The 24095-nt window shown below is 47.7% G+C and overlaps 1 protein-coding gene across 1 annotated transcript; it reads right to left on the bottom strand.

The window, feature by feature from the left end:
* Positions 1-1129: 1129 nt before the first annotated feature.
* PRDM1 (PR/SET domain 1) lies at positions 1130-23157 on the bottom strand. The gene is made up of 7 exons (XM_055330219.1): positions 22922-23157; positions 20660-20899; positions 13922-14041; positions 10296-10548; positions 3774-4921; positions 2525-2653; positions 1130-2148 (listed from the first exon to the last, which is right to left on the bottom strand). Exons 1-7 carry the CDS (start codon positions 22961-22963, stop codon positions 1579-1581), a joined length of 2502 nt encoding a protein of 833 aa, XP_055186194.1. The 5' UTR covers positions 22964-23157; the 3' UTR covers positions 1130-1578.
* Between the last annotated feature and the right edge of the window lie 938 nt (positions 23158-24095).

The raw sequence follows: 24095 nt of genomic DNA, 5'->3' as shown, positions 1-24095 counted from the left end.
CCTTAGGAAAAAGTAGGTTCTTTTACATGGTTTGGCTCACAATTTAAGTGGTTATAAATATATTATATATACACATGGTATAGTGGTATAAATAGATTTATAAATATACATCACTCTTCGCTACACCTTGAATGCTGACTTGTCATCTTTGGGCTTAGCAGAGGAAAAGACAGACGGCACACATTCTATCTTTCGGGAGCACACTTGGTTTCTCCTCTAGAGTAGCGAATCATTAGATAAGACATCACTTCCTGCACTACTGGACACACTCAATGAGGTAATTGTTGTTGAACAGCTTTGCAATGCCCTTTCATCTTTAATTAAATTAACCATAAAATGTAAAAACACAAATACTGAGGAAAATCTGGGTTTTACAGAAAAAAAATACAATTGATGTGTTGGGGATGGGAATGTGCATTGCCTGCTTTTACCCTAAGACAACAAGAATACCCGTTTCTCATTTTTTTTTTTTTGTTTTTGTTTTGTTTTTAAAGCGTGGCCTGAGCCTATCTACCTCAAATCCTTCCTGGTAGAGCACCATGTTTGTGCAATTTTGACATAACAACAACAAAAAATCCCAATAACAAAACAACACCCAGACTCAAGCCCCCAAACCTCACACATACAAAACCACCTGTGCTTTGGGAAAATTTTGCGGTGGTTTTAAACATGGCATTTTTGTCTTATTCACATTGTCAGATAATACATTGGGATGGAAAGGTCACGTGACCACGCCGAATGGTCACATGCTTTGGGATGGGGTGACCCTGCTTTTTTGGAGAGGAAGACGGGTTGGCGAAGCCTTCCTGTCTCCTTTCTGATAAATCCTTGGCAAGGGGGAAAAGACTCGGAACTATCTACAGAAACACACAAGATTCCCTTTCTTAATTCTTCTACTGAAGTTATTATTGGGTAACTGCACACATTCCCCCCATTACACAATGCTGTTCAAATGACAGATCTTATGAGTTAACACATCAACTGTCTAACTTTGGCAATACCAAACCTCATTTTCAAACCATTATTACAGAGGGAGGTCAACCGAAGTAATGTATTTGTTTACTAAATTGCAGGTACTTAAACAGATGTGCAGAAATTATCTACAAAGAATGGCCACAAGACAAAACTATAACATTTATAACTCAAATTACAAGGAATTTTTCCAGTCATTGTAAACTTTTTTAATTATTGCTTTTTGAACGATAAATTGTATAATAAATTACGAAGGATTATCATTGAAAAAATAATTATGGCTAGGCAATAGTCTTAGCAATGGGAAGGCTATGCAAACATATCCACACAAATATTCAAAATACACAGGTTCAAATATATAGATGGGGGTGTAAATAAGTATATATAATATGTATATATATTGTCTTTTTCTCATTTATGCCCTGAGATTTCAGTAACTTTGGAGTTCCTTCTTTAATTCCAGAGAGGTGAGGGGAAACCATCTGCTGTCAGGAGAGCTTTGCAGAACTGGAATTATGTACAAGCATTTGCTACAGGCACCCTGACTTGCCAAGTCATAAGTTAAGAAACAAAACAAGACAAAACACTTTTTGTTTTCTGAAAATCTTAAGGATCCATTGGTTCAACTGTTTCCTGTTTGACCTTTACAGGCCCCAGAGGTAGTGGGTTGCTGTGAGCCAACTTCATGAGGGATGGGTCTGATGACTCATAAAGGCTACACCCTGAGAGGAGTCCATTCCCCATGTTTCTTTGCAAAGACACTTTCAGGCCAGTTTCTTCTTTCTCTTTTCTGACCACAGCCAGAATTTCCTTCTCCACCACAGAGGTCACATCGATGTCCTCCATGTCCTCCAGCCGGTCGGCATTGTCACTAATGTCAAACTTCTCGATTTCTTCGTTGATCCGGGTCAGATCCTCCAAGGGCATCCCCGTGGCTGGGGCCACAGGACAGTTCCCCTTCAGGTGGACCTTGAGGCTGCAGAGATGGATGTAGCTCTTGTGGCAATGGGCACACTTGTGGGGCCGCTCCCGGGTGTGTAGGCGCTTGTGGAGTTTCAGGTGCACAAACTGGGTGAACTTGGCAGGGCACACCTTGCACTGGTAAGGTTTCTCTCCAGAGTGGAGTCGCAGGTGGGTCTTGAGATTGCTGGTGCTGCTAAATCGCTTGTGGCAAACCTACAGCGTGGGGAAGAGGGCAGAGACGGGAAGACCAGAAGATTAAGAGTTAGGTGCCAGTGGGAAGGGCGAGCTTACATACCAACGCCCAGCAACCTGCGGGGCGAGCAGCCTCCCTGTGGCACCCATGGTGTGGCATTAGGCAAACAGGGAGCTGTGGGCACGCTGCGCGCGAGGAGGCGGCTACTTCCTCTGCCATCTTCCACCCACTGGAAGCTGGCTGGGTCACCGCCTCTGCACATCGCAGATACGGGGGTGCCAGGCCCGTGGCCAGCCGGGCTCCTGCGCTGGTTCACCCACGGGCGATAGGACCCGCGGGGCCCGCTCCCCAGACATTTTCTACAAAGGGTGGAATTCGACGGCGAACCCTGCCCACCTGGCATTCATGTGGCTTCTCTCCCGTGTGTACCAGGTAGTGTTTCTGCAGGTGGGCGAGCTGAGTGAAGCCCTTGTTGCAAGTCTGGCATTTGAAAGGCCGCTCTCCGCTGTGCACTCTGAGGTGGACCTGGAAGGAAGGCTCGCGTCAGGCCTGCGCCGGGGCTGGGGAGCCCTGGCATTCCCGCTCAAAGGCCCGGGCACCGATGGCACGGGCACCTTAACACAGCCCCCCCTCGCCCCCCGACAAAGCTCAGAAGTAACTAATAGAGCCCCCGTGCGTTTCGGGACGCTTTGCTTTGTTTGAGCGAAAGGAGCACAAGCCACAGGCCAGCGGCACTTTCCACTTGCTCTTCTAGCCCAAACCCCCATTTGCAGCATCCAGAGGATGGTTTGGCGGGGAAGTCACTGGCCCCAGGTGGCACAGGAGGAAACGGCACAAAAGCCAAGTGACGGGACGCCCGGGTGGCACAGCGGCTTAGGGCCTGCCTGGGAGAGGGAGCCCAGGGCGTGACCCTGGGGTCGCGGGATCGAGTCCCGCATCGGGCTCCCTGCAGGAGCCTGCTTCTCCCTCTATGTCCCTGCCTCTCTCTCTCTCTCTCTCTCTCTCTCTCTGTGTGTCTCATGAATGAATGAATGAATAAATAAATAAACAAAATATTTAAAAAACAAAGCAAACTGACACCTCTCCCATTTCCCCCTCTGTCTCATAAATAAATAAATAAATAAATAAATAAATAAATAAATAAATAAATAAATAAAACCTTAAAAAAACAAAAAAGCAAAGTGACACCTCCCCCACCCCCCCCTTTCTCGGTCTCATGAATAAATAAATAAAATCTTAAAAAAAATATAAAAGCAAAGTGACACCTCCCCATCCCCTCTCTCTGGGTCTCATGAATAAATAAATAAAATCTTTAAAAAATTCAAAAAAGCAGTGACACCCCCCCAACCCCTCTCTGTCTCATGAATAAATAAAATCTTTAAAAAATATTAAAAAAGCAAAGGGACACCTCCCCCATCCCCCCGCCACCCCCACCCCCCCACGGACTGGTCCCGGCCGGGGCTCCCACGGTCGCAGAGGCGCCCAGCCCACACGGGCGCGCATGCGCGGACCCAGCGCCGCCGCAGGTGCCGGAGCCAGCGGCCCACGGGCGCGCATGCGCGGACCCAGCGCCGCCGCAGGTGCCGCCGCAGGCGCCCCCGCAGGTGCGTGGGCCAGGTGCGTGGGCCGGCCGCCGGGGCCCTACCTTGAGGTTGGAGAGCTGCCCGAACGTCTTGGCGCACACGTTGCACTCGTACTTGATCTTGCCGTTCTGCTTCTTGAGGGGGTAGGGCAGGGTCTTGTAGCCCGTCATGTTTCTTTTGCTTTTCATGAGATTCACGGCTTCGTCGCCGCCCGGGGCCGCCAGCGCCGCTGAGGTAGCGTGGGGCTGCACCACGTGCTCCGCCGAGGCGGCCGTGCCGGCGGTGGGCGAGCCGCTGGCGGGGCTGCTGGCCCGGTCCTTCATGCTGGCGGCCGCGGCGGGCAGGGAGAAGGCACTGTGCGGCGCGGGGATGAGCACCTGGCGCGCGTGGTCGGGCTGCAGCGGCCTGCGCGCCGCGTCCGAGGGCAGCGAGCCGGGCAGCGAGGCCGGGCCGAGCAGGGGGTGCGGGAGGCCGCCGCCGCCGCCGCCGCCAACACCGCCGCCGCCGCCGCCGCCGCCCAGGAGGCTGCCGTACACCGGGTACAGCCGCGGGAAGAGGCTCAGGCCGCCCACGCCGCCCACGCCGCCCAGGCCGGGGCAGCCGACGCCGTAGGGGGGCAGGAGGAACTTGGGGTAGTGGGCGTTGTAGGAGGGGATGAAGGCGGGCGGCAGGTGCGGGCCCGGCGCGTACCCGGGGTAGGCGCCCAGGCCCTCGGGCCCGTAGGGGGCGTTCAAGTAGGCGAACGAGTCCCGGTGGTCCCGGTGGTCCCGGTGGTCCCGGTGGTCCCGGTGGTCGGGGGCGCAGGGCGCCAGGGGCGACACGGTGTCGCCGGGGCTGCTGTGCGGGCTGCAGCTCTGGAGGCTCTGGTCGGGGCTGCTTCTCGCCGAGGGGCTCGGGGTGGTGGAGGACGGCAGGGGCGAGCGGGTGATGTAGGTGGGCCTCTCCACCCCGTAGGCTTTCAGAAAGTCCTCGGGCAGAGGGACCCGGCTCGGGTAGACGGCCCGGGGGTAGAAGGGCATCTCGGGGCTGCCGTCCGCGTCCTTCTCGGCGGCGAAGGGTGAAATGTTGGAGCGGTAGCAGTCCTTCCCTTTGGGGGGGTGGGAGTCCAACTTGAGGATCTCTTTGACGCTGTACTCTCGCTTTGGGGCGTTCCTGGGGCACAGGTCATTCTTCTCGGCGCTGGGCTGCTTCGGATGGCTCTGGGCTTGTGCTGCAACAAAAGAAAGGACGGTTACTCCAAGGGCTCCAGAGAACTCGACTCAAACTGCCAAAGCTGCCCTCTCTCCGGGCCGCAAGCGACAGCCACCTGGCGTCTCCGCGCCCTGTCCTTCTAGAGGGCTCGGGGCCCGCTCGCTCCATTTCCTTCTGGGCCAAACGGGGAAAGCGGCAACGTCTCCAGCGAAGAGGTTTCTACCGGTAAAAAGCGACGTATGATGGAAAAGTGCTGTTCAAGCTAGAGCAGGGGGAGCCTCCACTGAAATGGGGTGGAAAAATCCTGGGGTGGGGGTGTCAGAGGTTAATAAAAGTCATTCTGATGTTCGCAGTACACCGAAAGGAAATCAGCACACCCTGCGAACGAGATGTGAAAGATTAAGACTCATTTCAAGTAACGAGCAGTCATCAGTTTTCGCCTCCATTCTTGTTTAATATGAATTTGATAAAACCCTCTTCAAACTGCCTGTGCCAGATAGACTAGCGATGTGGATGCCACCCCTTCCGATGGGGTTGCTGACAACACAAGAATGGCACCGAGGCTCTCTGTTCTGGTCTGACCAGGCTCCCAGCAACGCTGTCCCCTGGAATCACAAGGCGTGACATACTCATCTCTGCCAAACCACAACAGGCACTTCCCGAGCCAGTCCAATTACTTAGAGCACCAAAGAAAACAGGCAGCTAAGATGAAAGCATTTATTCTATATTATTACTCGGTAAATGCACTACTTAGGAACAGCAGCAGTTGAGGACAGTTCCAGACTCTCCAGGCCATCACCAGCCCTGCCCCTCCGAGCACACAGAGCACACGATGCCTTTGGGGAAAGACCAATCAGAGCAGAGAACGCCAAAAACTCCCCACTCAGACTTCCCTGGAAATCAAAAGTAAAACAGATGCTGCTTCCCTGGAGCTCTGGTTATCAGAGGGCAATCACTCCCAACGGAACGGCTGCCCCACGAGGAGGAGGAGGAGGAGGAAGAGGAGGAGGAGGGGGTTGGAGGCATGAGCCATCCATGTGTGCGGATGCCTTGGGAGGCAGGGGAGAGCTCTTGGCCTCGGCATGGGAAGGGGACAGGTCTGGGGGACCATGCTGAAGCCTCTGTAAAAGCATCATTCGTTAGGTCACCCCCCCACCCTCCCCACCCCCGCAAAAAGAAAGCTTCCGTTTGATTTCACTGAGAAAGCACTCCAGGCTTGATATCTGATAGGTCTAGAAATGAACTCTGTGGAAGTCCAGATTCTGAACTCTTCAAATCCATTCTCTGGGCTGACAGGCTTGAGGGATTCGATTCCAGTTTGAGAGGCTCTCGGAGAATGTTATCTCCTGCTAGCTGTTATCAGTTCCCCCCCGGGTGAGCCAGCAGCCCCAGAATAAACACAGCCAAGACACTATCAGGGAAGATGCTGATGGGGGCCGTGATGGAAGGCTTGTCGAGGGAGAGGGATTTCTGAAGCCACTAAACCAAAATAAATAACCCCTTATCGGGCCAATATCAGTCTTTCAGTGAGGCCCAGCAGGCAGGAAGTTCAAATTGTCACTTTTGTTTTTTAAAGCTGAAATGGTAAAGGAAGAGAGACAACTAAGTCGGGAAACTGATAGGCGAGGCATCTCACAGCCACAGGAAGGAATTCTATGGAGGTGAAAAAGAACAATCCGGAGGCACCCATTTGGGCGCACATTAGGGGAAAAAAAAAAAAAAAAAAAAAAAAAAGATGGTCCTGTCATAAAATGAACATCAGAAAGAAACTTCACCATTTTCATGCGGCAAATTCTCCCTCAGACTCATCAATTTTTCCAGCGGCCTCAAAACTCTCTTGGTTCTAAAATTCAACAGAGCAAAGCCATAGGCAAGAAGTGCACGTGCATCAGTAGCACCGTCCCTCCTATTTAGTCAGGTGTTCTCACCAGGCACACCTTAATAATTCGGTTATTAAAACAACGCTAATGATTGGGCCAGCAAACAGGAAAGTCAGAATCTATAATTTTCCATGCAAAATACTTAGCACACAGGGCCCAGCATATCGCAAATCCACAATGAATGCTCGGTACGGCTTACGCCTCCACAGAAATAAATGTCTGTCTCCCTCCAAAACGATGTCCAGAGGGAAACGTTAGCCCCCTAACATGTTCTAAGGTGGAAGTCGTGGAGTCTATGTGAAGGTACATTTTAAAAAATCATCCTTCAGCAGCTGAGTAATCAGTAGAGCTGGTGTCATTTCTGACTCTCCCACTCAGCAGCAGCTTGAGTTAACATGAAGAAGAAAATCAAGATCTGTTTTTGTTCTTAAATCTTAAATGGCTGTAGGCGGACGGAGTCATTTCAAGAGTGAACTGCTTCTGAAGGCTCTGAATGGCTTAATTATGCCGACTCACATTTTCGATCTATAATAAGAACCCCCAAGACTACAAGAAAGAACCTAGAAGTTCTGCAGTAGGCAAAACAAAGTCTGTTTTCAACTGAAACTGAGAAAGCAGATTAACATTTAGAAGTCTATAATTTGGTCAACTGTTTTCTAGATGGGTAGGTTAGATACATAGGGAAAAAAATACCAAAAAACTTGGGAGGGATAAGAGTTAAATTTAATAGTTTCTACTCCTTTTGTTTTTTTTTTTTTTTTTTAAACCCGCCAACTTGTGATTTCTGGCTACTTTTTTTTTTTTTTTTTTAACCTCTCAGTCTAATTCGAATCTCTTCTCAAAATTCTACCAATTGAACCATCACTGCCACTTAAAGTCCCCACGGAGATTCTGGCACAGACCTCTGTTGTGCTTGAAGCATGGAAACCCAACACAACTTATTTGAAGACACAATCTACCTATTAGGCCTGATGAAAGAGTGGAAATTTTCCTGATCAGAGGCTCAATCATCGGTTACCACACCTAAGACAACTGGTTTCACAATCGGCAGCAGGAGTCTTGGCTTAATGTGACTGGTTATTGTTCACTCTCTTGCTTTACCATGAATGCTGGACAAGGAAAGGATACCTGATAAACCAGCATTTAGGAAAAAATTCTGCATAAATAAAAAAGGGGTGTTTGTGGGAACTAAAGTGTCATTTCACGGTATCCATGGACTCTGCTCTGAACAAAGAATAAGCACTTGAATCTTAAATACTGTGCAAAACCTTTCTTCGGGGGAATAAAAATGCAGGGCCTTTGAAACTACACCGGGTGAAGGATGTATGTGAAAAAGCTTCTTCGGGATTGGTGCAAAGTCACTGGGGGGACGGGGATGGGGGGGTCACTTCAAATGGAGTTACTGTTTGGAAAACAAAACAAAACACCACCTAGGCCTGTCTCTGAATACCCGAATGATTAAGTTCAAGAAGTGTAAGGAGACCCTCAAGAAGGGACTTGCCATGCTGAGAAAGTCAGGAGGAAGCACATCTTCCTGTGAGAGGCTCTGCTAAAACAGAAGCTGCCTTTTACCATTGGGCCCTGTGAGGTGGGCCTGGCATGTGCAGATGCCGAAACAGTTGAATGGTTCCTGGGGTTCCTGGGATGCTCAGTGCAAACGACAGACTCTTGGGAGCTCAGAAGAGACATGAGGGAAAAAGACTGACACCTCTGGTCAGGACCTGATTCACCCCTCATGCTCCTGTTGGAAGCTGGCTTGTTTCCAGTTATTTCAAGACCTCTTCCTGAAGCTCAAAGGCGAACCCAAAGTGTGTGTGTGTGTGTGTGTGTGTGTGTGTGTGTGTGTGTGTGTGTGAAAGAGAGAGAGAGAGAGAGAGAACCATGATGCAAACTTAAAAGGTGATCCTGTGAAGGAGATTCATAAGCTTTTCAGAAAACTGCAAATAAATACAGTACTGAGATCATAGGGAGGGAGATCAGATAAACTAGACAGTGTGGGGTGAGCACCAGCTAGCTCCAGAGTTGGCTTATCCTGACCAGGGCAGGTAAGGAGTTTGTTAACTGGTCCTAAAGTTGAAGTCAAAATTCTAACTAATGTTAAAATGAACATTCACGCCAAATGTTTCAAAGGTGGCAATGTGAACCAGAACAATCGGGCCTTCAGGTAAAGCAAATCAGAGTGCATTATCAGGAATTGGTGAACCTGAGTAAAGGGTCCTGGGAATTCTTTGTACTATTTTCGCAGCTCTTCCTTGAGTTTGAAATCGTACCAAAACAAAAAGGTTACAAAAACTTAGATGCCAAAACGTTTAACCCAAGAGGATCAAATTTTTAAAAAACTTCCTTAAAACATACCAGTCTAACCAAGAACACACAACCATAATTACAACAGATTGGAGTTTTATGGTAATTCTTAAATTGTTCCTAGAGGTCACTTGAGAATGACTAAAATGAGGTAACCCTTTGTATAAGGGTAGTGACAGTAACTTTAGGCAAATAAAAAAGTAAAAGCTTATAAACCTAAGGAACTGAGAATTTGTTAAAGTGAGAGGTGGCTACCATAATACCGATCAGGAGATTAGATAATTAGGTTATTCACATGAAGAAGGAAGCTAAGATATAGAAAATCTTTGAGCTATCCATTTAGAATTTTTTTTGAAAGACATTATTTATTTATTCCTGAGAGGCCCAGAGAGAGCGAGGCAGAGCCGCAGGCAGAGGGAGAAGCAGGCTCCTCGCAGGGAGCCCGAGGAGGGACTCGATCCCGGGACTCAGGGATCACACCCTGAGCTGAAGGCAGATGCTCAACCGCTGAGCCACCCAGGCGTCCCTCCATTTAGAATAATATTTTAAAAATTATAGCTGTGGGGATCCCTGGGTGGCGCAGTGGTTTGGCGCCTGCCTTTGGCCCAGGGCGCGATCCTGGAGACCCGGGATCGAATCCCACGTCGGGCTCCCGGTGCATGGAGCCTGCTTCTCCCTCTGCCTGTGTCTCTGCCTCTCTCTCTCTCTCTCTGTGACTATCATAAAAAAAAAAAAAAAAAATTATAGCTGTGAGTCTTTCTAGAAACAATCCGATGTGTTCTACATCAGCCCATACACTGACAGCCAAATGTTCATCTCTACGATATTCCAACACACGTTGTAAGCACGGACAAATCACCACAAACGAGGGCTATACCTTGCATACTAGGCATGTCAGGACCAATCCCCTTTATACTCCGACCTGCCCCCTTTTGGAAAGATTAGAATTAGACATCTATTTCTTCCTGTAACTCTCGGAATTAAACACTCAAAATAGCTTTTACCACGTTACATGATCAGGTTTCATACTGGGGAACAGGGACTACAAAAAAATTTTTTTCCCCTTTTCCTAGTCCCTTGTTTAAGCCACCTACTTGGCTTAACAAACGAAGCCATATAATTAAACAACATGTCATTAGCTCATAGGGGCAGAACTGACATTACTGGCATTTTTAATTTTTTGTTGTTGTTGTTCTGTAATCCACTTACTGAGACTCATCATTGTCAGCTCTCCGGGATAAGGGTAGTGAAGCCTCTCTGCAAAGTCCCGACAATACCACACAAGAAGCTCCTGGTTGGCAGGGATGGGCTTAATGGTGTAGAAGTAGATGTTCATCCCGTTCTGACACGCAGCCAGGTTTTGCTCCCGGGCAGAGTGCGCCGGATTCACATAGCGCATCCAGTTGCTTTTCTCCTCATTAAAGCCATCGATGAAGTGGAGAAGCTCCCCTCTGGAATAGATCTGCCCAAATGAAAAGACAGCCGTGTGAAAACCAAAGGCAGCCCCAAAGCAGTGGAAAGCTTCCCCCGGCCCCTGTGAGAATGAACACGGAGTTCTCATTCCCCTGCTGCCCACTTGGGACAAAGGATGCAACCGGGTAGCCAGAGCGGTCTTGAATCAGCAGAAATAAGGACGGAAACAGGTAAGGCGCACTTTTGTCAGTTACCTTTTCCATTTCAGTTTTATCATCTTTTCGTGTTTGGGGAAAAATGACAGAAGAACGAAACACGACATTTCATTTAAGGAGCTGCCCCGGCCGGCTCAAACCACCAGAGAGTACGACTTTTGCTACCGCCGTGACCGGCAAATGGGCGAAGCGACTGACTTGGGTTCCGATTATGCTGACTTTGAATGCTTTGAGTCACCGGGTAGAAGACCAGGCCAACCGAATACGTCAAACTGAGTCTCTCAACTTCTTCTCTGGCCTCTGTACTTGCCGTTTCCTACACCCCCGCCCAAGGCTTCAACTATGCAAACATCCTCCACCCCCAAGCCTCCAAGTCCAGAAGCAACACTTGTTCATATGAATACTTGGAACCCTGCCTTTTTGTGGAAACACTGGGTGGGGCAAAGGTGAACTTCACCTGCCATAACAAAGCGAACACCGGGACAGAAGCCAGGATTTGACAGTCTACTGAGAAGTCACTTTTCCTCTTGATAAACACGTTCAGCCTTGCACTTTTCTCTCAAGCCCAAGGAGGGGAGAGGGAGCCCCCTGATCTGTAAGGTGGCTGGCTAAGAAACACCAGCCTCGGAGCGCCGGGCATGTGTTTCCCGAAAAAAAGAACAGGAAGAAACTGTGCTGGTCTTTAAAGGCAAGGCATCCTGAAGAATTCAGAGTCGGCCCCACGGTAATACCGCTTCTGGTTAGCAGATGCACGCAGGCTCTTTGGTAAAAAGGCAGAGGTAAGAACAGGAAAACTTACGAACCTACATCCTTGCTGCTGAAACTCCTTTCTAAGCGAACTCCTTACCCTTCCACATGCCCTTTCCCTCTCGCTCTCCGTCTTTTTGTAAGGCGTACCACGTTCTCTTCAGACCTAAGAAATCTCCTTATCCGTGTACGACCAATACCTGGTTATCTGCAACCCGTAGTCTTCAAGTAGTAGGGAGCAGAAGTTCGGAGCAGAAGGTTTGCTCTGACCCGACAGCAGGTCACGGCTTTGTTCCTAGTCCCATACTGACTATGATTAAGTCTACAAATCGCGTCTGTATTTCACTCAAACGTTATCAGAAACAAAAAGGAACTCTGTCCCTTTAACACGGGCAGTAAACACCAGAATCACTTTCTTTTAAGAGTAACTTCCTGTAAATTGTGAAGGGGGAAATACATGTGGCTTCATCAAAGCAGCTTGTGAGAGCTTTTGCGGTGTGTTTTGTTAAGAGAAAATGGAACAAGGCCGGGTGAATTCTGCTATCAAGAGGGGTTTTCAAGTTTGTTTACTCTGATGTGCAAACTTCCAGGAACATGGGGTTCCATCGTTCTGCACTCTTCACTGGGCGGAGACTGCTTTCTAAAGCTACCGGTATGGGATTCCAGTCAGCCTTCCATGGACTACGATTTACTGTATCCTCTGTCCCATGAAGTCATATGTACACACGCACGCGAAAATAAAATAACGCAGACGTCAAACGAACGCTGCTCCTTCTCACCTCACTACACTGCCGTGTATTATCAGGAAGATTAAAAATGTGCTGACTCACAGTACAGTTACAAGAAATGTCACTGGTTTCTCAACTGGAACATCCCTACTCTTCTTGGACTGTGTAATTTGCATGAAACTTTTTCTTTCCTTACAACAGATGTTCATATTCCTGCCAGCAAACTCAGGACGCCTTTAACAACATGTGGGGACTTTTCTCCTACAATATCCTTTGTATGTGAAAGATTGATCCATATAAATCCTCCCAAGAAGAGCATTTTGGTTACTTAACGATGAATCTTTAGTGACTAGGGAACCCGGGACAGAGATAGGAGGTTCTTAACGTATTTCTTGCCTCTTTAAAAAATGATCATGCCTTAATTCTTATCCTGGATGGTGTTAATTCAGACTTTTGACTCCCAAGAGTCACACACTTCTGTGGCTCACTTCTGAGAAGGCTTTATTGGCAATAAAGGCAAAAATGCACTCACTGACATTTTGCCCATTAGAAGTCACAAAGTTAATATATTTCAGGCATGTGTGATTCTTAAATAAAAATTGTGAGCACACAATTCTTAGTGAACCATTCTTAGTGCTCTGTCTTGTCTGGAAAATGGTAAAAATGAATTTCGAAAAACACAAAACTTCCCGGATTTAAAAAAAAAAAAAAACAAAAAAAAAACCTGTTTCTGTGGAACAATCTCTGAATGATCCCCAAACAGAAGTCTTTCAGAGATACTTCCCCAAAAGATATAAGCATCCTGGGTAAATATCGGCCAAAAGAAGTATAATCCAGGTTTGGTTGTTACCATGCAGCTGGTTCTTAAAAGAGTTCAAATAATGCTTCTTGGTCGTCCTGTACGTTTTATGCAAGTTATGTATTAAAAAATTACTTTTAAATTTAGTAAGCGTATCTTTATTTTCTAATTGAGAAAGAGACAATATCCTAGAGAGAGATCTATGGGAAGATGGAAAGCAGTCCAATTTGGTCTCTGTTCCCTGCTAATCCAGGGTTTTTTTACTCAAAAACTGCACCTGCATCTTTAAGGTCCTTTCTAGTCCTGATATTCTGAAGGAAATTGTTTAGGCCAGACTTTTATGCTCTCACAAGATTGTAAGCATTTCCCGTATGCTACGGGGGTAATCTACATACCGTCAAACCCAATAGTTTTAGGAGGCAGGCGCAAAAACAGTCCCAGTCATCTCCCTTCCTCTGGTGGCATCTTCCACCCATCCTTCCTTAACGGCATTTATTTAGCTTATTTTCAAGCTAATTCATTTACGATTACTCTTCCATTCAATTAAAGTTAACTCAGCAAGAAATCAAGAAGGGGTGAAATCTAAGGCTTGGTGACTCATTACTACTTCCTTGCAGAGAAATGCAAATGAACCTACCCTTGAAGCAAGCAGCAAACTGTTTCCTTTCATCACAAAGCTCTAATGAATTGCAAAAATTAAGATTCACATATAGTCCATATCTCCATCCCTAATCACCTACAGGCTGCATTTCTAGAGCCAAACAATTAACCAGCTTCAGTCACATTTGCTAACAATTCCCTGTGTCCACAGGGGCCCTGAAGACTTGTGGTTAAGACCCAGTACAGTTTGAAAAAGGAAGTGACCCAGCAATTCTGACTCCATTTTTTTCCCCTTAATTCTTAAGGAGTCTGAAAGAACTTTCCCCTACTTACCCGCCAAAAGTATTTCCTGTTGGCATTCTTGGGAACAGTATCATTGGTGTAGATTTCACCTATTAGGGGTCCAAAACGTGTTCCCTTTGGTATGTATTCTTTACTCACTACTCCAATAACCTAAAGGGAATAACATGAAATAATTACTTCAACTGTAAAATATTAACCAACGTTTTTATTGCGTTGAATTGTCAAGTGGTAGTACAACCAACAATGACAAAATTATGATAGGGAGAGCAGTTATCAATGGTGCCTACATAATTTTAACAACAAGCTTCATCAGAGGGGGAAGCCATCTTCTAAGCTAGCTCCCAGATCATAAGCAAATACCCAACCAAGCATTAAAATAGTCTAAAGGATTATTCTCTGGTGACTTTTTCATGTTTATGATTACTTTTCATACTAGAAGAACAGAGAGGGTAACCAGAGTGTTTTATCGGATTTTAGAATCAGGTACTACAGAAGTAGACGGTCAAGATTAAACTATTTCAGCCTGCTCCTAGTTTCTTATTTCTCCTTCTCTTCAAACCATAAACACTGCATGCTTGAGGGGAATAAAATAGTTTTAACCTCAGAAACCAAAATAATGCTCTTCGGTTGTTCTACAAAGGCCTAGGGAACCAGAAGCAAAACACATTATATATATTTTTTTTCATTCCAGATGAGGTTTGTGTGTGTGTGTGTTTTCATAACTTATAAATTCTCTTTAATAGAAGTAAGATCTTTCAAGTAACTTTATTCTCCTCTAGCATCTTCTACTCAACAGTGGTCAAAAGTCGTCCTTTGAAATGGAATTTATATTGAGGAGAGCTGTGGGTTCTGAGAGCTGTGGGTTCTAAGAGCTGAGGAAATGACCTTCTCAGACTGGATGTATCACACTAAGGCCTTGCTAAAGAAACATGTTAACTATGCCAGTTCCTCCTTGATCGTAAATTTCTTTAAGGGAGTGAAAAAAATCACCAACCACGAATCAGGAAGCAATTCATCACTATTCAAAAGAACTCCTCTGTAGATAGTCTGTGCAACATTCTGCAGTTACAGTTTCATGCTGGTTTTTATTCAGTCACTTTCCCATTTTTATTATTTTTTTTTTCTTGTCTAAAACCTCCTACAAATTACTTAATGAATACCTTATTGAAATGGACCAAGAGGGGAGGGAAAAGAATATTCACTTCCAGGTTTTACTAAACCCGGTGGCTCCAGCGTAACTGTGTAGGTCCAAATACATGCATCAATACATGCAGTCCAACAGCGGAATCTCAGATTTTAGGTGTGAGATACACTGATACCTCGATAAATCTCCTCAAGAGCTTAAACCTGTTTAAATGGATATGGAATAAGCACATCTCCGTGGTTCTAACAGTCCAGTCTTTCTCATTTACATTTCTTATCAGCCAATGATTTTTTTAAAAAACAATTTAATATTCAATATACAAGCCAATAGAGCATACCCAGACTGGAAAGACAGAAAAAAAGAAAAAAAAAAAAAAAGAAAGAAAGAAAATTTCCTACACTTAACACAAGTTGAAACAAGGTTGTGAGCTACAGTGTTATTTTTGGTACTTTATGAATTTCTGGCAGAGAGCTGAAAAAAGCAGATGTTCATCTCATCCTCCTCCTCTGCCTTCATTTACATTTATGTGCCCTTTCAATACGGTTCATCGTTACTGATATTTGTTGGCAGTAAAACTACTGGGGACAGGAGTACCTCAGAGCAGTCTTGAGATAAAAATACATACGAAAGCTTAAGTAGACTTAACTTATGCAGAGGATCATTATTGATGATACATTAATGAACCTAATTAATTTGAAAAATTCATGGAATTGACTTGTATGACACGCAAAGCATTTGGCATTCACATTCGAGAGATTATTCCATAATATCAAAATGACAAACAGGAAAAACAAATAATGTCATTTGTTGGTGAGCCAATAATTAGCAGTTGATATTTTCAACATATCCACTTTAAAGCAGTAATTTAAAGAAAGGTACTCAACTGGTTCATCAACTTTGTTTTAAATTATAGTCTCTTGCAGACAGTGTCTTAGGAGTCAGAGCTTGATTACCAACAAGTAGCATTACATTGAGGTCAGGTTTTTTTCCTTCCGAATTGCTCTTTTTTTTTTTTAAAGAAAAAAACCAATGGGCCTCTCGGTTCTCATCTATCAATCTTACACTAAGAAAACACATCAAGTTTTCTTATGGCCAAAAAGAAACCGACTAGGATCTTATTCCTACAAAAGAATTTGCAGAAGACATATCACCCAGCACCAATTTGAGTACAACTATAAAGTAAATCGCTGAGGAAGCTGGAAGACAGTACTTGCCATCTCTAACCTTACAAATGCAATTAAGCAAGCAAGACAGGAGAACAATTAAAAAGAGGAGGGTCTGTGGTGGAAGAGAAGTCTATGAGAATCCTTAAGCCCCAAACAAATAAAAGAACCTACACTTATTGTGGTGAGCATTTTGTAATTAAAAAAAAAAAAAAAAAGCCAAAGAGCCTCGGTATTAGATTATCTTTACAAGCGGGACAGAGCCCTATTATTTTAAGCTCTATTATACACGAGCTATAGGGAACACATAAACTCACACAAGTGGATGAACAGAGACACAAGATAATAGAATTTCAAGGTTGGAAGGAATTGTATAGCTTATACACCATGCCTATCCATTCCCAGCCCAGCACTTTTAATACCTTCATCTCAAATCCACGTCTGAGACATTATTCAAAAAAGGACATACAGGCTGCAATTCTAAGATTACAGTGCTCGGGTAGGTAACTGTGGAGGGGGAATAGGAACCAAGCTTGTTTTTAATGGGAAGTGGAAGACCAAGTCATATTCTCCCCTCTTGCCCCAGAAAGGTCCAGATGTGAATCTTAACCAACAACATTCTATCCCGGGAGAAGCACGTGATACAGAGGAACCTGATGTGTGCGTTGGATTTCACAGTGCTAAACAGACTAATTAAGAATGTGTTCCCCTAAGCCCAAGAAAAGAAAAACCAAAAAAACCTACTCAGGAACTGACCAGGGTCCTAAAGAATTATTACCAGGGGCAGGCTGCTGTCTGTGTGCCTTCCAGAAGCTTATCTGGGAGAAGACCCTGGCCTCCACCCTTCCTCGCCTCCTCTCTTGCTGCCCCTTGATCAAGCTCTTCCCTGCGACGCATGATGCTGGGAGCCAGTGCTTCCACTGCTTGGGCAGATCTGTCTCTAGTCAGTGGCCTCAGTTAGAGAACACACCCTGATGTCTGAAGTTTCCAGACCAAAAAAAAAAAAAAAAAAAAGGGCTTGTTTTTCACTGTACAAAACGAAGATTTCACAACTTAGGATGGGGGTTGCTGAAAGTCTGATATCAAGGAGAATATGAACTTGGTTTTTTGGGTTTTGTTGTTGTTGTTGTTTTGAAGCAATTCCTCCTTTAGGGAATAGACAAATGCACACACACACACAGCAGTGGGCTTTAAGCAGGAACATTACTCGGGTTTAAATGTGGTATGAGCATCCTCACCCTAAATTACATGAAGATGCGATTTTAATTACTAGCTATCTCTTCCCCTCCCCGAATCCACCCCCCCCATAAGAATGACTTATTCAATTAAAATTCTATTTTGAATACAAGGACATTTGCATTGAGATGACTAGAACTCTGTAGTGGACGAAGACTTCAGCTTGTAATTCACTTCATTTTTTTTAAAAAAGGGAGTGGGGTGGGATGGATGGAGAGGTTTTTGGAAGATTCCCTCCTTAGTTAGCTTTATATTAAAGGAAACATGGTAATGCCTTGTTACATTGTCTCACAAATAAAAAGCAGCAGAAAGAAGAGGGAATTGCAGGTTACAGAGAGATACTTTTTACAGATGGCTTGAGTTAATAATGGACTTCAATCAAAATAGACATTCGGTGAGTCCCCATCACCGGTCTGATGTTTATCACCACATGACTGGGAGGTCAGACTCAGAGCCACTGTGCCTCTTGAACATAAGCAAACTCGATACAGGCTACTGCTTCTAAAATATAACTGTTGAAATTGATCTGTCTGTATTCATGTATTCACAGAAGATTATTTCAGGAGGACAAGGGGAAAATCCCCCTAAAAGAATAACCCATCAGTTAAAAAAAAGTCTTAAAAGTTTTGAATAGTATGTCTATATTTGGTCTGAGTTCTGGAAATAGGAAGTAAGAACAGGCTCATTAAAGGTACAGAATGATTCTAAACCAAATCTAAAACCGAGGGTCAAGATCAGAAATTTGGTTCGTATGTTTTGTTTTTAAAACCAAAAGAAAAAAAAAAAGGTGCTGACACATAGCACAAATTCATAATGAAAAATGGTCTTGTTAAAAAAAAAAATCCCCAAGTATGTCAGCACAACAGCACACAGTGTAACATCTTCTGTTACTTAAATGAAAACATATAAAGAAGGGCAAGATAAATCAGGGAGATAAAAACCCCACGTAGAAAGGCTCCCCCCCCTTCTATGGCTGGCGGGACTGAAAGAACTAACTGAATAATGTCAGTGTAAACATTTCATCCATTCTGAAGGTTTCCGTCCCAGAACTGGCTTGCAGGTATCACACCCTCAGTGGCTCAATGCCACGTGCCTCTCTCACCGCCGTAAGGGAGCTGTCCTTTCCCAAAGTGCAGAAAGGAAGGAGAAAGAAGAGTAGGTACAAATTCCAGAGTTAAGTGTGAGACAGCATGACATTTGAGTTGGCTTCCTGGTTACTTTGATGATTAGGAACTGGAGCTGTATTATTTTCAAGTGTTTCAGTTAAATACAATATGGGACAATAGTACAGGAGGACCCTGATCTCTTATTAGGTTAATGTTGGAGGATCCTTTTTAGGGATACAGACACTGTGTGAACATACCAAAATAGGAAGTTAGAAGTTCAGAGGAAAAAAAAAAAAACAACAAACCAAACAAGCTTAATAAAGGATCAGTCTGAAAGATGTAAAGACGATAAATAAAACCACAGTGACACCAAGAGGGGCCAGTGCAGCATAATCAAGCACTGGCTGGGGAAGTCAGAACTTTGCTTCTAGTCGCGGCTGGGGCTGGCTGCTCACTAACACATCTCGGGCAAGTAGCTATCGTTCTGAGCCTTGCACTAATGATCTGAGGGCATTCCTTTATTTAGCTATGATTTTTAAGTAGAATGATGGAAATCGAAAAACAAGCGAAGAGCTGAACGGAGGATAAGAACGTTATAGAATTAAAAGGCAAAGATGACCCACAGAACAGAGGTCTTGACTTCAGTGCACTGGGCAGGACAGGGCAACACGGCATAAACTGAACCCTGGGAACAGACCAATATTTGGTCAAATGAGATATGGGAAAAAAACACACTACACCTTTTAAAGCCACAGCTTAACTAGCCAAACAAATCCCACATTGATTCCACTGGCCACATATTATGAGGCTTTCTATTGAAAGGAGGGTTATTCTCAGAAAGAGGTATAATTAAGGCCGACCTCTGGGGTTAAGTTTTGGTAACGTTCACGTACAACTCCAATTTAAATATTGCTTTTTATAAAATCTGCCTCTATTTCTTCCACCAAGGGGGAGGGGGAAAAATTAAGCTTTAATGAAACTCAAAGCAGAGTTGCTTCTAGTTAATTTTAGACAGCTGTGTCTCCCCCTCACCAAAATCCCTGAACTCAGACACACAAACAGGAAAGAGATCAAGTGTTTCCCCAACAGGCTCCCCCGACTCCTCAAAATACCGTTCCTTGGGGAAGGAGGAAAAGTGATCTGATAGGGCTCCAGGGAACAGTCCCAGGATCCAGTGGTGGATTTCTACAGCAAGGAATCCCTTCTTTCTGGAGGCAGCCACAGAAATGACAGTGACCCTCCGGTTGTTGTGGTGGTGGGAAGTCTGTTGGGGGGGGGCGGGGGGTGTCGATCCCCTCAAGCTCAGCTGTAGTCTAGTGAGGACTGACTGCAGTGGCTCAATTCTCACCAGAGGTGGTTCTGCGAGTTATTTCACAGCTAAACATCACGCCTCGCTATAATCGTTATATAAAAGGGTAAACACAAATCCTTTGCTCCTTCCAAGTTTGGGTTTCCAGCCCCTTTGAAACAACAAAGAGTGTACCCACTTCAGAGGCCAATAAGGAATCGGCCTGCCAGCCCAGCCAGAGCAAAGGAGCTGCCGCAGATAAACAGTGGTTAGCTCTGAAGTCATCCGGACAGAGGACACTTTTACACGAACCCCTTCTCGGTTTTTACCATCACTTCAGTTCATAAACACGTCAAGGTTTTGAGCATAATTTTAGAAACCCAGCTCATAAAGCCGGCTCATTAAAAAGAATAAAGCCACCTAATGACCAAAAGGAGACAAAAGAAACACGAACCAGTTTTTTTTTTTTTCCTAAGAAAGTTTTTTTTTCCCCCTCCCAAGCTATGGTACCACTGGAGGACGAGGAGCAGCAAGTCCAGGGTGGACAGTGGCTTTTGCTCGAAGGCCGCTGACCGTGTCCTGGCCGCCTCGTGCTGCAGTGGGGCCCTGCCAAGATGTGTCAACTTGCCAGCAAGACTGAACCGTGTCCTAATTAGGATGGGACAGTGGGGGGCTGGAGGAACCCAGAAGGCCGAGCAGGAGCGCATTAAGTCATCAGTTATTTACTGCTCCTTCGCAGACCCTGGGGTGGGGGGGGGTGGCAAGCAGTAGGCAGAGCTGCGTGAGCTGCGTCAGGTGCCAGTCTGCTTGGGCAAGAGAGCAGGCGCCTACCTCTTTGCTGCTCGGGCCGTATTTGAAGAGCAGGTTCCTGGGGAGGGATGCCTCTGCCTGCACCGAGGCCCCTCCGTCGGCGCCGCAGTCCCAGGGGTGGTCGTTCACAATGTAGGTACACTTCTCTTCGAACTCGGCCTCTGTCCACAGAGTCATGTCTGCGTCCTCCATGTCCATTTTCATGGTCCCGTCGCTCAACCGGGGAGACCTCACAGCACTGGAGCTACACTTCGGGGCAGCCTGCGAGAGAGAGAGAAAGGGGGGGTGGGGGGGAGAAGGCCTTTAATCCCCATTGTCCCGTGGCTCTGGCCGTCGGAGAGGCTATGACTAATACAGTAGAGGCTGAGGCCTTTAAAAGCAGATGCAGAGCGCTTGGTACAGTTGAGTAAGAGCCCGAAAGCCGCGTAAAGGAGACTTGGCTTGAGGGAGCAGGGTTTTAAAATGCTACTCTGACTTAGTTCTCAAAAAAGAAAGACAGACAGACAAGACTGTGTGGCAAAGTCATGGGGGGGGGGGAGGCACACACACATACACAAAAAAGCACAAAAAAGCAAGCAAAGCAAAGCAAAGCAAAGCAAAAGGCAGCACCTCGGAGCAATCCCTGGCTTTACCTCTCACAGCAGGAGGAGGCCGGGGTGCTGCGGCCTAGGCCCAGGGCTCCCAGGGCGCCCGGGGTCATGGCCGCCAGACCCTCATTGCTGTGGAAAAGCTGCCTCAGAAGAGTGTCACAAACAAGGAGAGGAAGAGGAAGGAGCTCTGTCTGCCTCTGAATGAAGCTAAAAATGGAAAGCGCGTGTGGGGCAGGAGCGGAACCCGGCCAGCCTTTCCCAAATGGGGAAGACTGAACTTTCCCACCAGCTCCCAACGCAAAACAACTTTCAAAACAACTCGCCGCCCCCCTCCCTCCGCGGCGCGCTCCCTTTCATCCTCTCGCAGGGAAGGCTGCAGAGGGTTGCATCCTGCCAGCATCACCCAGCGAGCTGCAGCCTTTCAGAGATGGTTCGGGAGCACAGGAAAAAGAGCAGGCAAAGGGAAGAAAAAGAAAAGAAAAAGGGGGGAAAAGGGGGGGGAGGGTGAAGGTTAAAGGGGGTGGGGGGGGGACTCCTTGGCAGTTTCCTTGGACCGGTGGTGAGCATCTCACCCCAAATTGCAAAAGCACAAACAAAGCCTCGAACTCGTCCACGGCATTGCCCCGCAGAGAATTCCTTGAGGAGCCCTCAGCTACAAATAGCACTTTCCATTTAAATCTGAAAGTGTACGAATTCCCAGAAGTCGCGGATGGGCCTCGGCTTACTGTAACTAAAGTTGCAGCGAATACACAGGGCTCACGGGACGGGCTGCGCGGCCACTTGTGCACTGATAAGGATCTTCCCGCAAATGCCCCGCACCCCCTCCAACCCCTCGCAGGCGGGAGCAGGGCTTTCCGGGGAAGGCGGTGGTGGTGGTTGGGTGGGGGGGGGTGGAAGGTGAACGACTCCTGCCTCGGTTTCCCATCCGATGTTCGCGGGGGAAAAAAAAAAAAAAAAAGAAACACGGGCCTCGTTTCCACGTTAGAGCGCCTCCGAAGGTAGACACCCCGGTCGGTGGATGGAAGGCTCCTTCCCGTCCTCTCAGGCTTCCCCTAAATAGGATGCTCTTCCAAAAAGGAGGCGGAGGCCAGCCACGCTTTTAAAACACACTTGCCTGTTTTCTTTTCTTTTTTTTTTTTTCTTTCTTTCTTTCTTTTTTTTTTTTTACTAAGTTCCAACGCGAACCCGTCGCGGTGTCAAGTCAACGTTAAGATAAAGAGAATCTTTTAAAGAAAAAAAAGGGGGGAGGGGGAAAAAAGCGAAATTCGAACACCCGGCCGACCCGGAGGAGGAGCAGGAGCGGGAGCAGGGGCAGGGGCAGGAGTAGGAGCGGGAGCAGGAGTAGGAGCAGGAGCAGGAGCAGGAGCAGGGGCAGGGCAGGGGCAGGGGCAGGAGCAGGGCAGGAGCAGGGGCAGGGGCAGGGGCAGGGGCAGGGGCAGGAGCAGGGGCAGGAGCAGGGGCAGGAGCGGGAGCAGGAGCGGGAGCAGGAGCGGGCTGGGCAGGGGGAAATGTTCCATGAAGCGACCCTCAGGCCGCCTCGAACGGAAAGGGTTAAGGATTCCCAGGGGTGCGGTGGGCGGAGGGGAGAGGAAAAAGTGGGCTGCGAGTTTGACAGCTCCGGGCCCCCGGCGTCCCCGCGACCGCGCAGCCGCCCCGCCGAGCCCGGGGCGCGAGGGCGAGCCGCGCCGCTTACCGAGGGCGTCCCCGCGCGCTGCTCGGAGCAGAGGTCCGGCATCCGAGGCCCGCGCCGCCGCCCGCCGCGCGCTGCGCATCCCCGTCGGCGCCCCCGCGCGGGCTGCGGGCGGACGCGCTGCGCTCCCCGCCGGGCCTCGGCCGCCCGACCTCGGCGGCGCACAGGTGCGGCGCCCGCTCGGCCTCCGCGCTGCACTGGAGGGCCGAGTGCCGCCGCGGCGCTTTCGGTCTGTGTTAACCAGCCCCGCCGCTCCGCTCCCCTCCCCGCTGCAGATTTCCCATTCGTCTGATTCACTCCCACCAGCGGCGGGAGGGGGGCGTGGCCACACCTGAACGCGCCCGGGCCGCGCCGCCCGCTCCCGGCCCAGGGCTTTCCCCCCGCGCGCCCGCCCCGGCCGCCTCCCCTCCGCGCGCGCGAGTCTCAACATTTCCCTGGAATCTTCTGACTTCCCCCCTCCGAGCGCGCTTAGCCCCCACGCGGGCTCGGGCGGCGTCGATTCCCGCCCTCCTCCCTGCCCGGGCGCTCCGCGGGCGCTCCACGGGCCCCCCGCGCCCTGTGCATTCCTTAAAACGAGGGAGACCTCAAAGTGACCTGATTTTTTTTTTTTTTATGGGTGGCGGTGGGGGGAGAGCTTCAGCTCACCTCGGCACTGGGAGGGACACACAAGACGGACCCGAAGAGAGCGTGCGGAATTCTGTTTGCACTCCTCGTAGTGAAAAGGGAGCGGTCTCAAGCCCCCCCCATCCATCCATCCCCCCCATCCATCCATCCATCCATCCCCCCATCCATCCATCCCCCCATCCATCCATCCCCCCCAAATAGTCCTCCGCTTCCCAGTCTGCTGCTGACCGAAGTACTTTCAGATCTGGCTGGGCAGAACTAACTTGCCTCTTCCGACCGCTTAGTAATCAATAGGGACCTAGGGACAAGTTGTGATCCTACAGATTTAAAGAGTCTTGGCCTTTGCTGTGTGTGTGTGTGTGTGTGTGTGTGTGTGTGTGTGTGTCCGCCCCAAACCCGCAGCCAGACTTCCGCGGAGGAGCGTGTGAGCAAAGCGCAGAGCATTAATCGGTTCCCGGTTCCAGGGAATGTTGAACTGATCACTGCAAGCGGAGGGCAGACGGAGGCAGTAATTAGTGGGGCTCGCGCTACGCCCTGTCCGGCTTTTCCTCCA

Source organism: Nyctereutes procyonoides, unplaced genomic scaffold, assembly GCF_905146905.1.
Source record: "Nyctereutes procyonoides isolate TBG_1078 unplaced genomic scaffold, NYPRO_anot_genome, whole genome shotgun sequence".
Taxonomy (NCBI): domain Eukaryota; kingdom Metazoa; phylum Chordata; class Mammalia; order Carnivora; family Canidae; genus Nyctereutes; species Nyctereutes procyonoides.
This window is presented reverse-complemented; position numbering and strand designations above follow the sequence as displayed.